Below are 17,319 nucleotides of genomic sequence, written 5' to 3' on the forward strand. Positions count from 1 at the left end.
AAAAACCCCACAAACAAACAAAACACCTACTGCCTTGAGAATTAAAATCTAAAAGTCTATATGGGGACCACATACTCTGGCCTCAACCCGCCATTCCAGCCACATGTTAGAATCTGCTTTTCTTAAACATTTTGCATTTTTTTTCTGCTAAATCTTGAAAGTTGTTCTTTCTGCCTAAAACTTGTGACAGGTTCCTAGGTCCCACCTCTTGAATTAACTGAAACTCCTGATAAGTCTGAAACCAGGTCCCTTTTTTTGCTTTCCTTTACATTTTGCACTTGTCCTTCATAATGTTCATTGTAATAACAATTCTTTGTTCTATTTCTGTTCTCCTTGCTTGACAATATACTTCAAGGACAAGGACCATGGCTGTTTTGTTGTACATCTCCTGACAAAGCTCAGTGTTTCCGTATTGGTGGTTTGTGATGTGCTTCCATTTACCTGGTGTAGTCTAGAACTCTTAGGGTATAAACTGCTGTCATGCTTCTTTACTATCAAAAGTAGAACAGTTGGTGCAGATTATATGTCACATGTAACAGATGCTCAATAAATACTTCTTGAATGATGCAATTTAGCAAAATTGCAATGATTCAGAGGCTAAATAATCAGTATAATTTTGCTAAATCAAGGTATACTTTTAGATACCCTGGTCATACTGAATTATAATACCTGTTTTCTCTCTCTCTTTTCATATTGATGTCTTTTATTTTATACTTTATATATTGAATTTCTCTTACAAGATAAACTATATGATATTTAAGCTTGTGTATCTTTCTTCAGTTAACATTATGGTCTTAAGTATACCTATTTTCCTACAAATGACATGTTTTTCCTTCTTTATGACAGAAGAGTACTCCATTATGCAAAAATATCATATTTTCTGTACTCGTGCATCTGTTGACATATATGCTACTTCAAAGATTCAGCTATTATAAGTAGTGCTGCTATGAACAAACCATAAAGCATCTAGTATATTATGATGTCTTTAGTGCTTTCAGACCGATAATATTGAAGGGGAATAGCTGGGTCAAATAGAATTTCTAGTTTTTGTTTTTTGAGAAATCTCCATATTGATTCCCATAGTAGTTGTACAGTTTACGCTTCCACCAACTTTGAAGAAGTGTCATTGTCCCCCCTCAGTCATCTCCTGCATTTGTTGTTGTTTGATTTCTTAAAAATAGCCATTCTTTCTAGAGTGAGGTGGAATGTTAGTGTCCTTTAAATTTGCATTTTCTGAATGATCAATGATGTTGAACATTTTTTTATGCATTTATTGACCATTTATATATCTTCATATGAGAAATGCCTATTATTTCAGATGCCCATTTTGCAAATTGAGTCTTTAAATTTGCAGAATGTAATTTTTTGAATTCATTATATTTTCTAGATATTATGTGTTAGAAGAGTGATTGGCAAAATGTTTTTCCCATTCTGTAAGTTGTCTCTTCATTCTGTTTGTGGCTTCCTTTGCTTTGCAGGAGCTTTTTAATTTGATGTTAGTTAATGGTATTACTTCATGTGCAATTGAGATTCTGTTCAGAAAGTCTTTGCCTACAATTATGTCTTCCAGCATATTTTGTCTTCTAGCATGTTTTTTGTTTTAATATTTAGATCTTTGATACATTTTTATTTTAGTTCAGTACATGGTTAGAGAAATAGGCCTACATTTAGTCTTTGACTTATAGGTAGGCAGTTTTCCCAGGACCATTTTTTGAGGAGGCTATCTTTTCTCTACAGAAAGTATTTCTCTACAGAAAGATAAAGTAGCTAAGGGTGCCTGGAGTTTTTCTGCAGTCTCAATTCTTTCCCACTGATTCACATGTCTGGTTTTTTTCTCTCTCTTTCTTTTGCCATGCTATTTTTAAAATTGTAGCTTTGTAGTCTAACTTAAAGTCTGAGGCGCTGATGCCCCCTGCCTTGCCCTTGTCGCCCCAGATTTCTTTTGCTATTCTATGTCTCTTCTGGTTCCATATGAATTTTAGGATTGATTTCTCTAGTTTTCAGAGGAATGCTGTTAGTGTTTTGATTGGTATTGCATGAAATCTGTATAATAGTTTTGGAAGTATGGCCATTTTCACCATATTGGTTTTGCCTATCCAAGAACAAGAAATATCTTTCCATATTTTGATATCTTTTTTGATCTCCTTTTTCAAAATACTATCGTTTTTATTGGTAAGATCATTCACTTCCTTGGTTAGGTTAATTCCTTAAGTCTTTCATTTTCCTTCGTGTTATTGAGAAAGCTATCATTTCCCCAGTTTTCTCTCAGTGAGTTTGTTATTGGTGTACTACTGATTTTTGAGTGTGACCTTTGTATCCTGCTATGCTATAGCTGTATTTTGTTATTAATTTCAGGAATGTTTTGGGGTCTTCTATTTATAGGATCACATCATCTGCAAATAATGATTAATATTTTTTCCTATCCTTACCCCTTTTATTTTTTTCTCATGTCTAATTACTCTGGCTAATAATTCCAGAACTATATTGAATAAGAGTGACAGTAATGGTCATCCTGGTCTTGTTCCTTATTTTGGAGGGAGAGTGTTCAGCTTTTCTCCATTTAATATGACATTGGTTGTAGGCTTGTCATAGATGGCTTTTTACTAGATTGAGATAAAGACCTCCTATTCCAGTTTTCTTTAATGTTTTATCATAAATGGATTTGGCTTTTATCAAATGCTTTTTCTATATCTATTGAGATGATCATGTGATTTTTAGCTTTGCTTCTATTTATGTGGTGTGTTACATTTATTGATTTGTGTATGTTGAACCATTCCTGCATCCCTGGAATGAATCCTAGTTGTTCATGATGAATGATATTTTTGATGATTTGCTGTGTTCTGTTTGCCAGTATCTTACTGAGGATTTTTTCATCTGTGTTCATTAAAGATATTGGCTTAGAGTTCTCTTTTGAGGTTGGGTCCTTTTCTGATTTTTTATTTTTAAAATTTTTTTTATTTTAAAGATAGTAAAATCCAACAAAACAAAACAGAACAAAGCCAATCAACACAAAGCAACAAAATTGGTACAGAACATCAAAGCAGGAAACTAGGAAAACAACAATAGCTACCATAGTATATCTTGTTATCTCACAATAGTTGTCCATTCCATCAGGTGTAGCAAAATCAAACCAAAAAAATTAGACTAAAACCAACCAAAACAGAATATTGAATAAAGCAAAAACAATCAGAACAAAGCAAAACAGTGAGAACAGTATTGGGTTTCAAAGACAAGATAGAAGGAAGTCCCCCATATTTGTTATGTTGCATACTGTCATCTTCCCAAGAGATGCTCAGATAGCTGGCCCTAGGCCTGCAAAATCAATCAGACAGTATAAGCATTTAGTTGCTAATGTACCTTAGTTCCTAGAAGCTCAGCCTGTCCTCCAAGAGGTACGTATGGGAAAGGAGGTTGAGGGGACGGTTTAATTCTCAGCCAGCACCAGTAGGTTCCTGGGAGGCACTGACTTTTCTGTTTCTGGAAGCACCACTTTCCACAAAGGCTGGCTGCTTGGCTTTTTGTTGGATCCTGCCCTTTCCAGATTTTGGGATCAGGCAATGTTTGCTTCCAGGAATGATTTTGGGAGTACTGCTTCCCTCTCCATTTCCTTAAAGAGTTTGAGGAGTACTGGTGTTAGATTTTCTTTAAGCTTCTTACAGAATTCAGTAGTGAATCTGTGAAAACCTGGGCTTTTCTTAGTTTTTTTTTTTTTTATTATTGCTTCCTCAATTTCTTTGACTAATACTGGATTAGTCAAGATTTTTACATCTTCTTGGTTCAGCTTTGGTAGTTCCTATGTATCTAGGAATCTATACATTTCTGCTGCATTTTTCCTTTTATTAGAGTACAGATTCTCTAAATAGCTGCTCATTATCTTAAATTCTGTGGAATCCATTGTGACTTCACCTTTTTCATTTCTAATTGAATGGATTGAGGTCTTTATTTTGGTAAGATTAGCTAAGGGCTTGTTTTTTTTTTTTTTTTTTTTTTTTTTGTTTATTCTTTGAAAGAATTACCTCTTCATTGATTCTTTGTATTTTTTTAATCTTAATTTAGTTAATTTCTGTTCTTTGTAATTTCCTTCTTGGTAGGAGCTTTCAATTTGGATTGTTCTCATTTTTTCTAGTGCCTTGTAGTGCATCTTTATGTTATTTATTTAAATTTGCTTTGTTTTTCTGATGTGAAAATTCATTGCTATAATCTTCCCTCTCAGGACTGCTTTTGCTATGTCTCATAGGTTTTGATATGTTGTACTGGCATTATCATTTTATTGTAGGAATTGCCTGATTTCTTCTTTAATTTCATCTGTCACTCATTGATTATTCCAGAGGTTATTGTTTAATTTTCATGTTTTTGCATAGTTTGTGTGACTTATTTTGCCATTGATTTCTACTTTCATGGCCATATTATCTGATAGTATGGATGGAATAATTTTGATTGTTTTGCATTTACTTAAGAATGTTTTATGGGCTAGTATGTGGTCTATTTTGGAGAAAATTCCATGTGTTGCTGAGAAGAATGTATGTTCTGTTGTTGAATGGGACATTCTATAGATAGCTAGAAAGTTCCTATATTTGAAGGTTTGATTCAACTCTGATATTTCTTTGTTGATATTTTTGTCTAGCTGATCTGTGGTACAATGTTGTCTTATGAAGTTAGGTGTGCTGTTTGATGCATGTATGTTTATAATTGTTGTTTCTTCCTGTTGAATTTTTCCATTAACAAATATGCAGTGATCTTTGTCTCTTCTGATCACTTTTAGCCTGAAATTCACTTTGTCTGAAATGAGGCTAGCTACTTCTCCTTCTTTTAAGGTTCCTGTTGCATGGGATGTTATTTTCCATCCTTTAAGTTTTAATCTGTGAATTTCTTTTTGAATTTGTGTTTCTTGCATACTGCATTTCATCTGGTTTTGTTTCTTGTTCTGCCAATGTGTGTCTTTTGACTGGGGTGCTGAGACTGTTCACACTGAGAACATTCAATCAACTATGGCCAGAAATATTTTCAAAGGGAAGAATTATTGAGTAACCAGATGTTACCTTAAACTTTTCTGTGATGAAAGATGTGCCAGGTGCTCATTGGAATTGCTCCACCTGAATAGCTGGCTCTTCCTGCTGTTTCTTGATATTCCATTTACAATACTCAGAAGGTGTAATCATTGATAGTCATTAAGGTGGGAATGTGTTGGGAATGTTGTGAGTATTAAAGAAGTGGTATATGAATAAATAATAACCTTTACAAATGATTCAAAACTATCATAAAGAAGGAACTCTAATTTTTAATTTTCAAGTGAGAGTAATATTGTAATAGGTTTTTATATTAATTGAACATAATCAAGGTATTTTCATTTGTAGCTTGTCTCTAATCTGTGAGTAGAACAGAAGAAATTAGGAACTGTCCCTTTAATAAAACCCTGTTTACCTACCCTCCTGTAGTGGGTGTGGCTTAGGAACCTGTAGGGTGAGGTATAACTTCCAGTTCTTCCTTCTGACCTGCTGCTTGGCGAGGGTACTGATGTTACAAACCAGGAAGTGCAGATACTGCACTTTAAACTACACTGGGACGTGTCTTTTACAGGAAAAAGCATCTTACCACAAAATTAGGAAATCAAAGCAGTGATTTCGCATAGTTGTCATTAAATATTTGAAGCTCTGCTGTGGAAAAAGACTTAGCAGCATACTTAGCATGTAAGACTTTCTGGGCCAGAAATTGATCTGCTGACTTTTGAGCCTTATCTGATTACCACTTGGTTCATCTTTTATTGTTGTTAAACTACTCTGTAGGTTGAAGTGAGGAGACTCTACTTGGTTTACAGGTAGGTGGTCAGCTTTTGTTTAAAGTTTGTGTTGGTTTTTTAAGGTTACTTAAGTAGATTGATTCGCTGCCGATTATTGAAACGATTAAGAATATCAGGTGGGCATATTTTAGTGTTTGAACGTTCAGCACAGTTGTAAATAACCACATGTTTATGACAACTTTGTAGAAAAAATTATTTTTAACAAATTAGCAAGTCTGCAATGTGATGTGTTAAATGAGTTGTTTCCCCTTAACCTGTTATATCTATCTACCCATCTACTTACCCCATTAATTAGTAAGTCAAGGAGTATACGAAGTGACCCCATTAACTTCATAATACTTGTTAAAAATTTTTAAACAAAGTTAAGTAAATTTCATTTTTGTTGTTAGCATTTTACTTATAAGTTTCATTTCCTTCACTATTAGTTAACATGAATATTCATTAGTGGTTAGTAAACTATAAACATTCATTATTGGCTTATTTGTTCGCGTTAGCCTATCTTTGGAAATGTTTGTTATTTCAGAAAAATTTTTGTGAAAGGTTAATCTCATATGAATATATTGAAATACCTGCTTGCTTCTCTTTATGAAGCTAAGTTTCTTTTGTGACCCTAGAAATAGTTCAAAGCATTAACAATCTTTTTTATTCTTCTTTGGAAATTGTGTGTCAGAGACGTTGCCCACCATAAAAGTGGCTATTTAAATAGTAAATAGTAAAACATTACTATTCTAGACATGCATTAGTCCTAATGAGCATTGATCAGATATCCCCTTTAGTAACTCAGCTCAAAATATAGAGGTTTGTTGTTTTAATTGGCTTAAATGCCTTGCCTGTAGGTATCTATTTGGATATTTTTGATGTGAATTTTCATCAACTGTTCCTATAATATCCTTGTTTTATATGCATGGCAAGTTGGCAACTACTGGTTTAAAGTGCAGAAATTTTGTTCTGAATCTCTTTAAGGTTCTATGAAAGGCAATGAGGCTCATCAGATATAATATGACAAACAAAATTATCATAGCTACTGGACAGAAAAGCAAAGGAGGGGGAGAAAAGGAAATGGTAGGGAATGTTGTGGAGGAATTCATGGCATATATAAATTTTGGTCCCAGTAAGTTTGTGTTTATCTCAACAGTTTCCCAGGTATAAATTTTTGCTCCTGTTAGGCTGATAAACTATTATCTGATTTCAAGGCAAATGCTGTTAAGTTCATGTGTATTTTTAATGTTGATTTCTTTCCCCTCATCTTTTGTCATATCTCCTTGATTTTCTGTCTTTCCATTAGCTTATTTTAAATCCTTTTCTGACCACTCTAATCCCCAGCAATGTTTCCTTCTTTTGGACCTTTGTATTGTGTTAATTCTACTAGTACTTCAGTGCATTAGTATGTCTCGCCATATTTAACTTTACTTAAGAATGTTCCCCGTCTCTTCATTTGTATTACAAGTTGTTTGAGGGTCACCAACTTAACTTCTACATCATTTTTACACCCTTTAGCATCTAGTGTAGTTGTACACATTTGTAGGTGATCAGTAAATAGCTGTAATATGAGTGAAAGAAATAGCCTTGTTGACAAATGCTTCCAAGGAAATGCTACTTCCCTCTAATTTGCTTAATTGTATATGTAACAATAAAGCTAAACTCCAGACTGTTAGTTATATTTTTATTGTTTTTGGTTTGCTATGTAATGCTTGAGTTTGTTATATTTGATTTAAACACTGACTGATATACTACCTATAATACAAGCTGGATATCAAAAAAAAAAAAAAATCAAAGGATATATTCTAACATCCAAGTTGTGGTATTTGATATTTCAGGAAAATGTAATTTAAAGTATACTAGAACATAAAGTTCTAGAAACTGTTCAAATATTCAGTTATGTTATGGATGATATTTAGGACTTTGAGCAGTCATAAGCAGGTTGAATTTCCGACCAATAATTGCCAGAAACCATGCATTTATAATTATTTTACTAAAAAATGTTAAACATTTTAACTTCCCATTTACAATAGTTATTTTATTATATACTTAAAAATCATCATTTGAGGACAATTATTGTGAAGATAGCAAGATATATTAATGGTAGCTATTGTTGTTTTCCTAGTATCCTGCTTTGAAGTTCTGTACCAATTTTGCTGCATTGTTTTGATTGGCTTTGTTCTGTTTTGTTTTGTTTGTTTTGATGGATTTTGCTATCTTTAAAACAAAAATTTTTAAAAATCATCATTTGATTGGTGAGGTGGTACCATATTTGTAGTCTTAGCTACTCTGAAAGCCGAGGCAGGAGAATCATTGAACCAGGGTTCAAGACTAGGCTGGGCAATAAAGAGAGACTCTATTTCAAAACATTTTATCTATTTCTTGTATCAATTCTGTCAAATGCTTTACTAACTCTTACAGAAAATGGCAGTATAAAAAGGTTAAAAAACTACATAAACCAGATTTTCAGTAGCTGTGTCATAGATCACTTTGATGCCAGTGTTTGTGTTTTGAATCACTAGTATAATCTCCCCTCCCGATCTTTTTCTCTTTTTTTTCCGAGGTTCTAGGAATTGAATTCAGGGTATGCTGGGGTATATTCTCAATCCTTATTTGAAATTTTACTTTGAAACAGTGTCTAAGTTGCCCAGGCTGACTTTAAACTTGGGAGCCTCGAACCCAAGCGTCTGAAGTAGCTGGGATTCTAGGCGTGTGTCAATGTGTAAAGGTATAGTATCTTTTATATTTTTACATACTCAGTGTGATGTTTCTGTCCTTTTAGAGTCTGACCAGAGAGGAATTCTGGCAACTGCTCCAGCAGAACTATGCCACTGAGCTAGGTTTAAATGCTGAAGAGATGGCAAACTTGTCACCATCAGTTGAAGATAATGTGCAGCCAAGGTACAGCAAACATTTTGAAATGTCAAGACTTATAAACCACTGGAATTCTTTTTGGCTCTGTTAATTCTGAATTTATTTTACTACATCATTGGTGCACTTTGCTTCTGTTTTCTGTGGTGGAATGGGACGAAAGATAGGAACAGGGAATAGTTTGCTGAATAGGAGAGTAAACACTGAACATACAGGGAAATGATAAGTATGTAACTATGTCATCTGGGATCTGCTTGGAGTTAGTTTGTTGAAGATCTGGGGAAATACACGGCACATCTCCCGGGTTACAGATGTCAGTGAAGTAAGTTAAAGCTAGGTTTGATGGTGCAAATTTGTAATTGCAGCACTCTGGGAGGCTGAGGTAGGAGGTTGCAATTTTGAACTCAGATTGGGTAACCTAGCCACTTGACAGGACCTTGTCTGAAAAAAAATGATCTGGGGATGTAGCTCAGTGTGAAGGCCTTGGGCACTGAGAAAAAAAGCAAGTTAGATGATAGGTGATTTGGGAGATACAATTGGTTGGCACTCAGTAAGTATTAAATACATTAATGAATAGAGTTTATATTATTATAGGAATGGAATGTGATAATACAAGATAACAGTCATCAGAGAATAATAATGTGATAAAAAATTAAAGTAGAGAAAAAGTATTTTTGACAACTTTATTTATTCAGAAGAATGGACATTTTTGTTGACTGGTACAAATAAAAGTCCACTTTGTCCAGTGGAAATTGAGACCAATGCAATAAAAAGAACTAGTATAATATATTAAAATTGCAAACTTTATGCTAAGTTAAAAGGTCAGTAGCGAAAGACCACCTACAGTATTATACAATTCCTTACATATGAAAGTGAGTACAAAACCCAGAGAGAAGGTAGATTGCAGTTGCCAGGAACCAAGAGGGAGGAATGAGTGTGGATGACTGCTAATCGGTCTGAGTTTCTTTTTGGGGTGGTAAAAATATTCTAAAATTAGGTCTAGTGATAACTATACAACTCTGCAAATAACTAAATGTACACTTGAAGTTAGTGAATTTTTATAGGATGTGACTCATATCTCAATAAAGTTGTTATTTAAAAAATCCATAGCAGATAAACCTTACAGAGGAAATATTTGAAAGTCTCAAGGTTTGTACAAAAATTTTACTCATTTAAGTGGTTTTCTAGTTGTATGATCCTATTGATATTGCTTCAGCTTAGCATTAATATTTTATAGTCTTTCAGATGGTTGCACATGCATATTTTATAAGTTTTCTGTAAAGTTAAAAATTTCCAGTGTAAAGTTTACTGGTTTCTCTTAGGGACTAGAGCTGGGTAGAAAGAAACTGTTCCAGTGTAGAGAACCTTTATATTAGATTGTGGTAAACAAAATCCGTATTCTAGTCTGGCCCATCAAGTAGCTGAACAACCTCAGGAAAATCTTTTAATCTTTCTGATCCTCAGTTTACACAGTGAAATGAGGCAGCTGAACCAGCTGACCTTCACCGTCCTTGCCAATTTGAAAAGTTTCTAGTCTTTGAAGAAGGAAAAAATATTTTGAACCACGTGCTTCACATGTAAGGTCTTAGCGACAGTTTTCTGAAGTTACTAGCAAAGCTTTATTTTCTTCTTTTGGTGATTGTGTACTTTTTTTCTTTTTTTTGAGACAAAGTCTCCCTATGCAGTGCACACTGGCCTTGAATTTGCTAATGTAGACCATGGTGCCCTTGGACTCATGGTGCCCCTTCTGCCTCAGCCTCCTGAGTGAGGGATTACAGGTGTGCACCACCATGCCTGGCATGTACTTTCTAAGAATGTGAGGCACGAGCTTCATTCCCTGTTCTATTGTTTGTCCCTTTCTTGTATCTCTAAAAGAAACGAATCTGTTTCAAACTTTGATTTCATTGGCTCTTTCCTATTTCTTGCCTTCACTTTCACTCTCTCCTTTCCTCTCCTCCCTCTTACTCTCTGTATTTTTCATACCTCACTTCCATTCTTTAAAATCTGAAAGTATTGACACTCGGCTGCCACGCTCTTCCCAAAGGTCCCTGTTTCTTGCTTGCCTCTCTCATAACCCCATCACTGCCAAGATGGAGTGCTTGATAGCAGACCTACATGTTATCTGGGAAGACTAAAACAGAGTTGAAATACCCTCTGGCTTTTTTAGTGCTTCCTCAAGATAATATTGCATAAAATTTTAGACTGCTACTTTATTTTAGGAGAGTTTTAAATGTATGTAACAATGATTATTGGGGAGCAATAATTGCCTGATCAGGTTGAGCACTGGAAATTAGATGCTCTTTTTTATATTTAGAAGTTCTTCTTTCTTTCTGTACCTGAGAAAGGAAAAGCAGATCCTAGGACATTTATTGTAATCTTGGTCCCATCATCGTTTGGAAGTTTTTGCTTATACCATCTGAAGTTTGAAAGGATCTAGTGGAGCGTGACTGGCAGGCTCTGTACGGACACAACAGGAGCTCCCACATGAGGAGGGATTTGCCATCTCAGGTGCCCTGAGTCAGAAGGGAGGGATGTAAACTTCTGGGACTGCAGCTGGGTCTGTGACAGCGCGCTTGCCTCACATTTCTGGGGCCCTGAGTTTAATTCTCATCACTGCAAACACAAAGAAATAAAGTAAAAAAACTGTCTTCTGGTCCTGGCTGGTATCCAACTCAGTCTTTTTGAACCTTTCAAAGCTTCATGGTTGTTCATGGTTAAACAAGCAATATCCATTTGATTAGCTGCTGTTGTGGCCACTTTTACTTTAATTTCCTAGTGGCTTCTGAAATTTATAGAATCTCACATGAGTGTATCTGATTTATTTTCATGAATGAAGTTGACTTGCATGTGATTTAAGAAGAGACCTTTGTTTAAATAGAGACTTATCTGTTACATTACAGTTAAGTATTTGTTGTCACAATGATTCGTAACAGAAGAGAACCTGAGTGAGGGACTAATCACTTATTCGTGTAGCGGGAGCTTATGTTTCTATGATAATGTGATGTGTTTCTTACAGAAGCCCAGGAAGAAGCAGTGTGGATGACTCTGGGGAAGGAGATGAAAAATTATCCAAGACCATCAGTTCTACCCGGGAATCAGTCAGTCGAGTTTCAGAAACAGAATCGCTAGATGGAAATTCATCAAAAGGAGTTAGTATCTACTGTCCTTTAAAAAATATATCTGTCATTGCCATGCATTAATCATAAAAATCATAATATCATAATGTAAAAGTACAGTCTACAAAATATTTTTTAAGGTTTGCCATAAATCTTTTTTAAATTTTATTTTAAAGGGAAAAAACAAAAAAACAACTACTACAACAACAACAAAAAACCTAAAACAGTAACAATATGAGCTTTCAAAACAAGATGAATTTAACAATGGTTGCTATATTGCATATTTTTATCTTCAAAAGAGTTGCTTGAATTACTGAATATGGATGTGTAAAACTGATCAAACCGTACGAGTATTAACTCTTCTTGTTCATAAATAGCATTAGTAGTATAATCATCTTAGCTACCTTATATATACAAATTTATATCTTTTTCCTTTTCCCTTCCTTTTTTTGCCTTTCTCCTATCCCAGTTTTATTTTCCCTTTGAGCAGTTTCTTACCCTTTCACAATATGTATTGTAGATTTTGGATCTTATTTACTCTTTCAGATTCTTACATTAGGGAGACAATACAGTCTTTCCACAGGTGAGTCTGATTGATTTCACTTATGAGCATGGTCTCAAGTCACATCTATTTACCTATAAAAGCCTTGAGTCAATCCTTCTTTATAGTTGAGTAGTACTCTATTATATAAGAATACTACATGTTTTTTATACATTTCCTTGGTTGATGAGCATTTGGGTTGTTTCCAAGATTTGGCTATTACAAATTGTGCTGCTATAAACTTAGGTGTACATATATCACTGTGGTATGATGTTTTCACTTCTGGGAAAACACCCAGAGGGGTATAGCTGGGTCAAGTGGGACCTCTAATCTTAGCTTTTTAAGGACTCTTCCCACTGATTTCCACCATAGTTGTACCATTCTGCAGTCCCACCAACAATGCAGAAGGATTCCTTTTTCCCCAGAGCCCTACCAGCATTTGTTATGGGTTGATTTCTTGATGTTGGCCATTCTTTCTGGAGACGGAATCTCAGCATTGTTTTAATTTGCATTTTTTGTTGACCAATGATGCTGAACATTTTTTCATATATTTATTTGCCATTTGTATTTCTTCATCTGAGAAGTGTATATTCATCACCATTTTTGGATTGGGTCTTTGAATTTGGGTGACCTGATTTTTTTCAATTCTTTATACAGTCTAGATAGAAATATTTTGTCTAAGGGACTGTTGGCATAAATTTGTTTTCCCAATCTGTGAGATTCTTTTCTGCTCTGTTGATTTCTTTTGATGAGATTTCAGTTGCTGATTCTTTGAAGTTCTTCCCATACAGTTTGGTTTGTGTTTATGAACTCTCTGCCTACTCCTATGTCTTCAAGATTTTTATCTACTTTGTCTTCCAGTAGAGTTAGTGTTTCTGTTTTAATATTTAGATCCTTGATCCATTTGAATTTAGTTTAGTGCATGCTGATAGGCATGAGTCTAGTTTTCTTGGCATATGGAAAGCCCATTTTTCCAGCACCATTTATTAAAGAGGCTATCTTTCTTCCAGTGAATACAAAATGTTTAAACACTTAGGCTATCAGGCTGCTGCTGTATTTTAGAAGATAAGGTTTAAGACTACAAGTACCAAAGGTTATATATGGGAAAGTACATGGTTTTGCTCAAAGGGGGTAAAGTGCAGGGCTATCTGGCTGTCTCCTGAGCAGCATCTCTAAGGAGGATAAATACTATTTTAAGAATAAAAAACGATGCAGGAATGTGTAGTAGGTAGGATTTTCCCCAGGTTGAGTATAGTGTGTGGTAGGGAGAATCTGCTTTAATGAGCAGCTGAGCCTTTGAGCAGCAGGCTGAATAATAATGTTTGCTTTTTAAACCCCTGCTACTTAAACTGCCTTCTTCAGAAGGCAGATCCAGGTGCCTACTGGGTTTTATAGTTAGTTGGCAAGTTTCTTCCTTTTTTTCAATGATAATGTTTTCAAGTATCATTATAAATGTGTTTGTTTTTAAATGTCAATGAGTTGCAATCACTTCGAATTATTATTATTATTGTTAAACTCAGTTTGGTCCCTCTGCCAACAAGAGCCCCTCTCTCAAGAAGGCTTCTTTATCTTTAGAAATGACCAATAATGTTTTTGGGTTTTTTTTTTTTTTTTTTTTTTTTTTTTTTCCGGTACCTGGGATCGAACTCACAACTGCCTGCTTGCAAGGCAGGCGCTTATGCCGCTGAGCTAAATCCCCAGGACCTATAAATGACCAATAATGTTTGATGACTTCCTTTCTTATTAGCACGGCAATATGTCCCACATACTTTGCATATTTTTTACTGCCGACTTAGCGTCATTTTCCTAGGGAGTCATTTTCTTAGTGGAGAAGAGTCTAAAGGTCCATGTTCTAAGCACGAAAAGTGCTTCTGTTGTACAGCTTTTGTTCTTCTGATAGGGATCCAAATTTGGAGCCTAAACTGAATTTATTGGGTTGGAAGATGGCTTTGGCTTCAAATTCTACCATTTACTTTTACTATATGACCTAAAATAAGCTAATTTACTTACTTTTGTTTTATTTAAAGAAAAAAAAACAGATAAAAAGGGTAGAAACAATACAGAATTTCAGAAAAATAAACAGTGAGAAATCACCAGTAAATAAGTTAAATACTGTCATATTAGAAATAGTTGCTCGAGACTAATTTACTTACTCTTGTTTTCTTAACTACAAAATGAAGATAATAACTCAAAGGATTTTAAAAATAAGAATTACATATATATATATATATATATTTTTTTTTCTTCTTCTTCTTAGAATAGTGCCTAGCACACATTAAATATCCCAGAACTGAACTGTTAGAATTGAAAATGCGCCTGCATATGGCCAGCAGTGGTGCTTTTTGCCTTGGTCTAGGGAGCGCCTAGTATCTCCTTTGTTGAGTAAATGTTGAGAAGATCCTGAAGGAGAACACATTTGTGTGAAAGGCTCACACTTCATAAACTTGTCTTAGGCAGCCCTCATCCATCGTGCCTCCGCCTCAGTCTGGTTTTGTGCTGCGGATGTGTCCATAAACTGAGGCCTCTAGAGACACTGAGGGACTTATTAGTGGTACAAGAAATGTGTTCTCACCGAGAGGACGAAGCCATTCTCTTGAGGCAGGTAACGAGATAGGGGATTTCTTGCAGTCTCCTTGTCCTTTTACAAAGTCCAACTTTGAGAACCGGGTTCTCAGAACTGCTGCTAATCTTGGCTTGAGTCCTTTCAATAATCTGGCAGTGTCTTCTCTGTCTCTACTTGGAGTAATTAACCTGTTTGTTTTTGCCTCTAGTTTTTTTTTTTTTTTTTTTTAATGGGGTTTTGTTATGTAGCTCAGGATGACCTTGAACTCACTCTGTAGCCAAGCCTGCCCTTGAACTCAAGGCAGTCCTTTTGCCTCAACCTCCCAAGTGCTGGGATTACAGGCACACATTTGCTCGTCTCTAGTTTTGTCTCCCACTCCCTAAAAAACTGCCTTCTTTCTCAGAAAAGGAATGGAATGTGAAAGGATAACAATGTTTTAAGACCATACATTTATTTATGTTTAGTACAGCTGTTGTCAGATTATGGAGTACAAGTTATTATAGAACTTTGGTTCTTTTTTTTTTTTCTTTTGTTTTTGTTTTTGTTTTTTGGTACCAGGGGTCGAACTCACGACTTCGCACTTGTAAGACAGACACTTATGCTGCTGAGCTAAATCTCCAGCCCCTCTTTTTTTCCTTTGTACATTCAAGAACAGTATGGTTGTATGTTACATTATTTTAATTTCAGTTACAACAAATTTGGAAATAACAAAATGTCACAAATAATATTTTTTCAAGATAATGAGTTTCATAATTACACAATTAATATTTTATAAAATTTTGTGACATATAGAATAAAAAATAATCATCCAAATGCCAACTACTGAAATGACTTATTTTTCCTGTTTCATCTATGTATATTCTTTCTACTAAGAAATACAGCTTAATTCCATCAGGAGAAGGAACGTAAATGTGGAGTTACAGAGAAATGTAAAAATCTGTCTAAACTACATGGCAAAGTACTTTCTTATACCCTTTCTTCTCTGTAAAGAAGTGCAGGGTTGTCTACTAAGTAAGCACATACTGGGTAATGTGCATCTCTCCAGTACATCAGGTTGCGGTTTGAGCAGTAATCTCTGCTTGGAGAATCAGTCCTCTGATTAGCGTAGGCTAAATCTTTAATCAACTGTGTCCTGGATCCCATCGTTGTTCTACTTTCTAACATAGGCCAGTGGGAGCCTGTTTCCTCTCCAGAGTTGCTTCTCTGTTCATTGCTGCTCAAGGATCTCCTGGGACAGAAAGTGTAAGGATTACATATATGTTCTTGCATCTGTTTCACTGATGAAATATTATGTACATACTCAGGGTATAAGAAAGTACTTTGCCATGTAGTTTAGACAGATTTTTACATTATCCTACTAAACCTGATTATAGTATCCTTGCTCTTGAGTACTACCATAGCAATATCATTCATGTTTTAGTGCCTAGCATTTTACTTATTATAGAATTGATGTGTCTTTATTCAGCCATCCCAGAAAGTATAGGTTATCGAGTTCTGACCTAGATCCTCTATCTCCCAAATGAGTGTAAAGTGGAGGTTAAATAAGAGAGACAAATTGTATGATTTTTTAGGGCTCCAGGAGGGTCAAACCCCTTTAATTAAGCTCAAGACTCCGAGGGTTAACACAAAAGTTTTTCTGGATCAATCCACATATATTAGGACCAAAGACAAAAGGCAGAGAAACTGAGGAAAGTGCAGGCAATGAGCAGGACCTTGGGACTCACTTCAAGAATGTTTCCAAGTGATGAATCAAGTCAATTCAGTAGCACTGACTTATCATGAAGACATGGTAGAAGTGAGACTGTAGGAGTAATCTTTGCAGCTGCAGTCTCTACCTTGTTAATTCGGGTTGGAGCCAAGTGTCCCCAGCTGTGGCTTTATCTTGCCCTTTGAGGTAACTCTGGCCTCACAGGCCACTACAGGTCTTAGCCAGGACCAGTGATTCATAGAGGTTCACTTACTATGGATCAGCTCCCATCACCAGGCAAAGGGCCTAGGCCTAGGCCAGACTCACAGATAAAGATAGAAAGCCTATCAGTAAAATTTAAATCCTGCTCAGAGCCGCTTCGTAGTGGTCTCCAACAATAGGTAGCATCATATATTGAATATATTTTAATGTTTAATCTCTTAGTTTCTAAAAGCATAGCCTTTTGTGTCCCTGCAAACTTCTTATGAAGTTAATTTCTCTTTTAATCTTTTCTCCTCCACTGTATACTTTGTGACCAATGATCCTCCATAATGCTTTCATTTTTGGTTTTGAAAGATGGGTGAATTCTCTTCCTTGAGATGCTGGAGCAGGTATTGGCTGGAAAAGCAGAATAGATCAAGCTCCTGTCCCTTGTCTATCTCAAAGGACTGACTGTCTATTATTTTCTCCTGTGTACCCTTTCCCTTCTGCTTCAGAGATTTATATAATGTGAACTTTCTGTGAGTTCTTTTTGTATAAGATTCT

General features: G+C 35.3%; 1 protein-coding gene across 6 annotated transcripts in view; it reads left to right on the forward strand.

Annotated features, from left to right (window-relative positions):
* The window catches only part of Gramd1c (GRAM domain containing 1C), a 139,153-nt gene that overhangs the window by 91,918 nt on the left and 29,916 nt on the right, over positions 1–17,319 (forward strand). For 4 of the 6 annotated variants that reach the window (XM_063224996.1, XM_063224999.1, XM_063224997.1 and 1 more), the window contains 2 exons: positions 8,559–8,677; positions 11,664–11,796. In XM_063224996.1, coding sequence (XP_063081066.1) covers positions 8,559–8,677; positions 11,664–11,796 — 252 coding nt within the window. Of the gene's footprint in view, positions 1–5,481; positions 5,816–8,558; positions 8,678–11,663; positions 11,797–17,319 lie in introns of those variants that run through there. The other 2 variants (XM_063225000.1, XM_013151787.2) reach the window with 2 other exon arrangements.

Source organism: Cavia porcellus, unplaced genomic scaffold (genome assembly GCF_034190915.1).
Source record: "Cavia porcellus strain 051 isolate PalLab524CR breed Dunkin Hartley unplaced genomic scaffold, mCavPor4.1 scaffold_15, whole genome shotgun sequence".
NCBI lineage: Eukaryota > Metazoa > Chordata > Mammalia > Rodentia > Caviidae > Cavia > Cavia porcellus.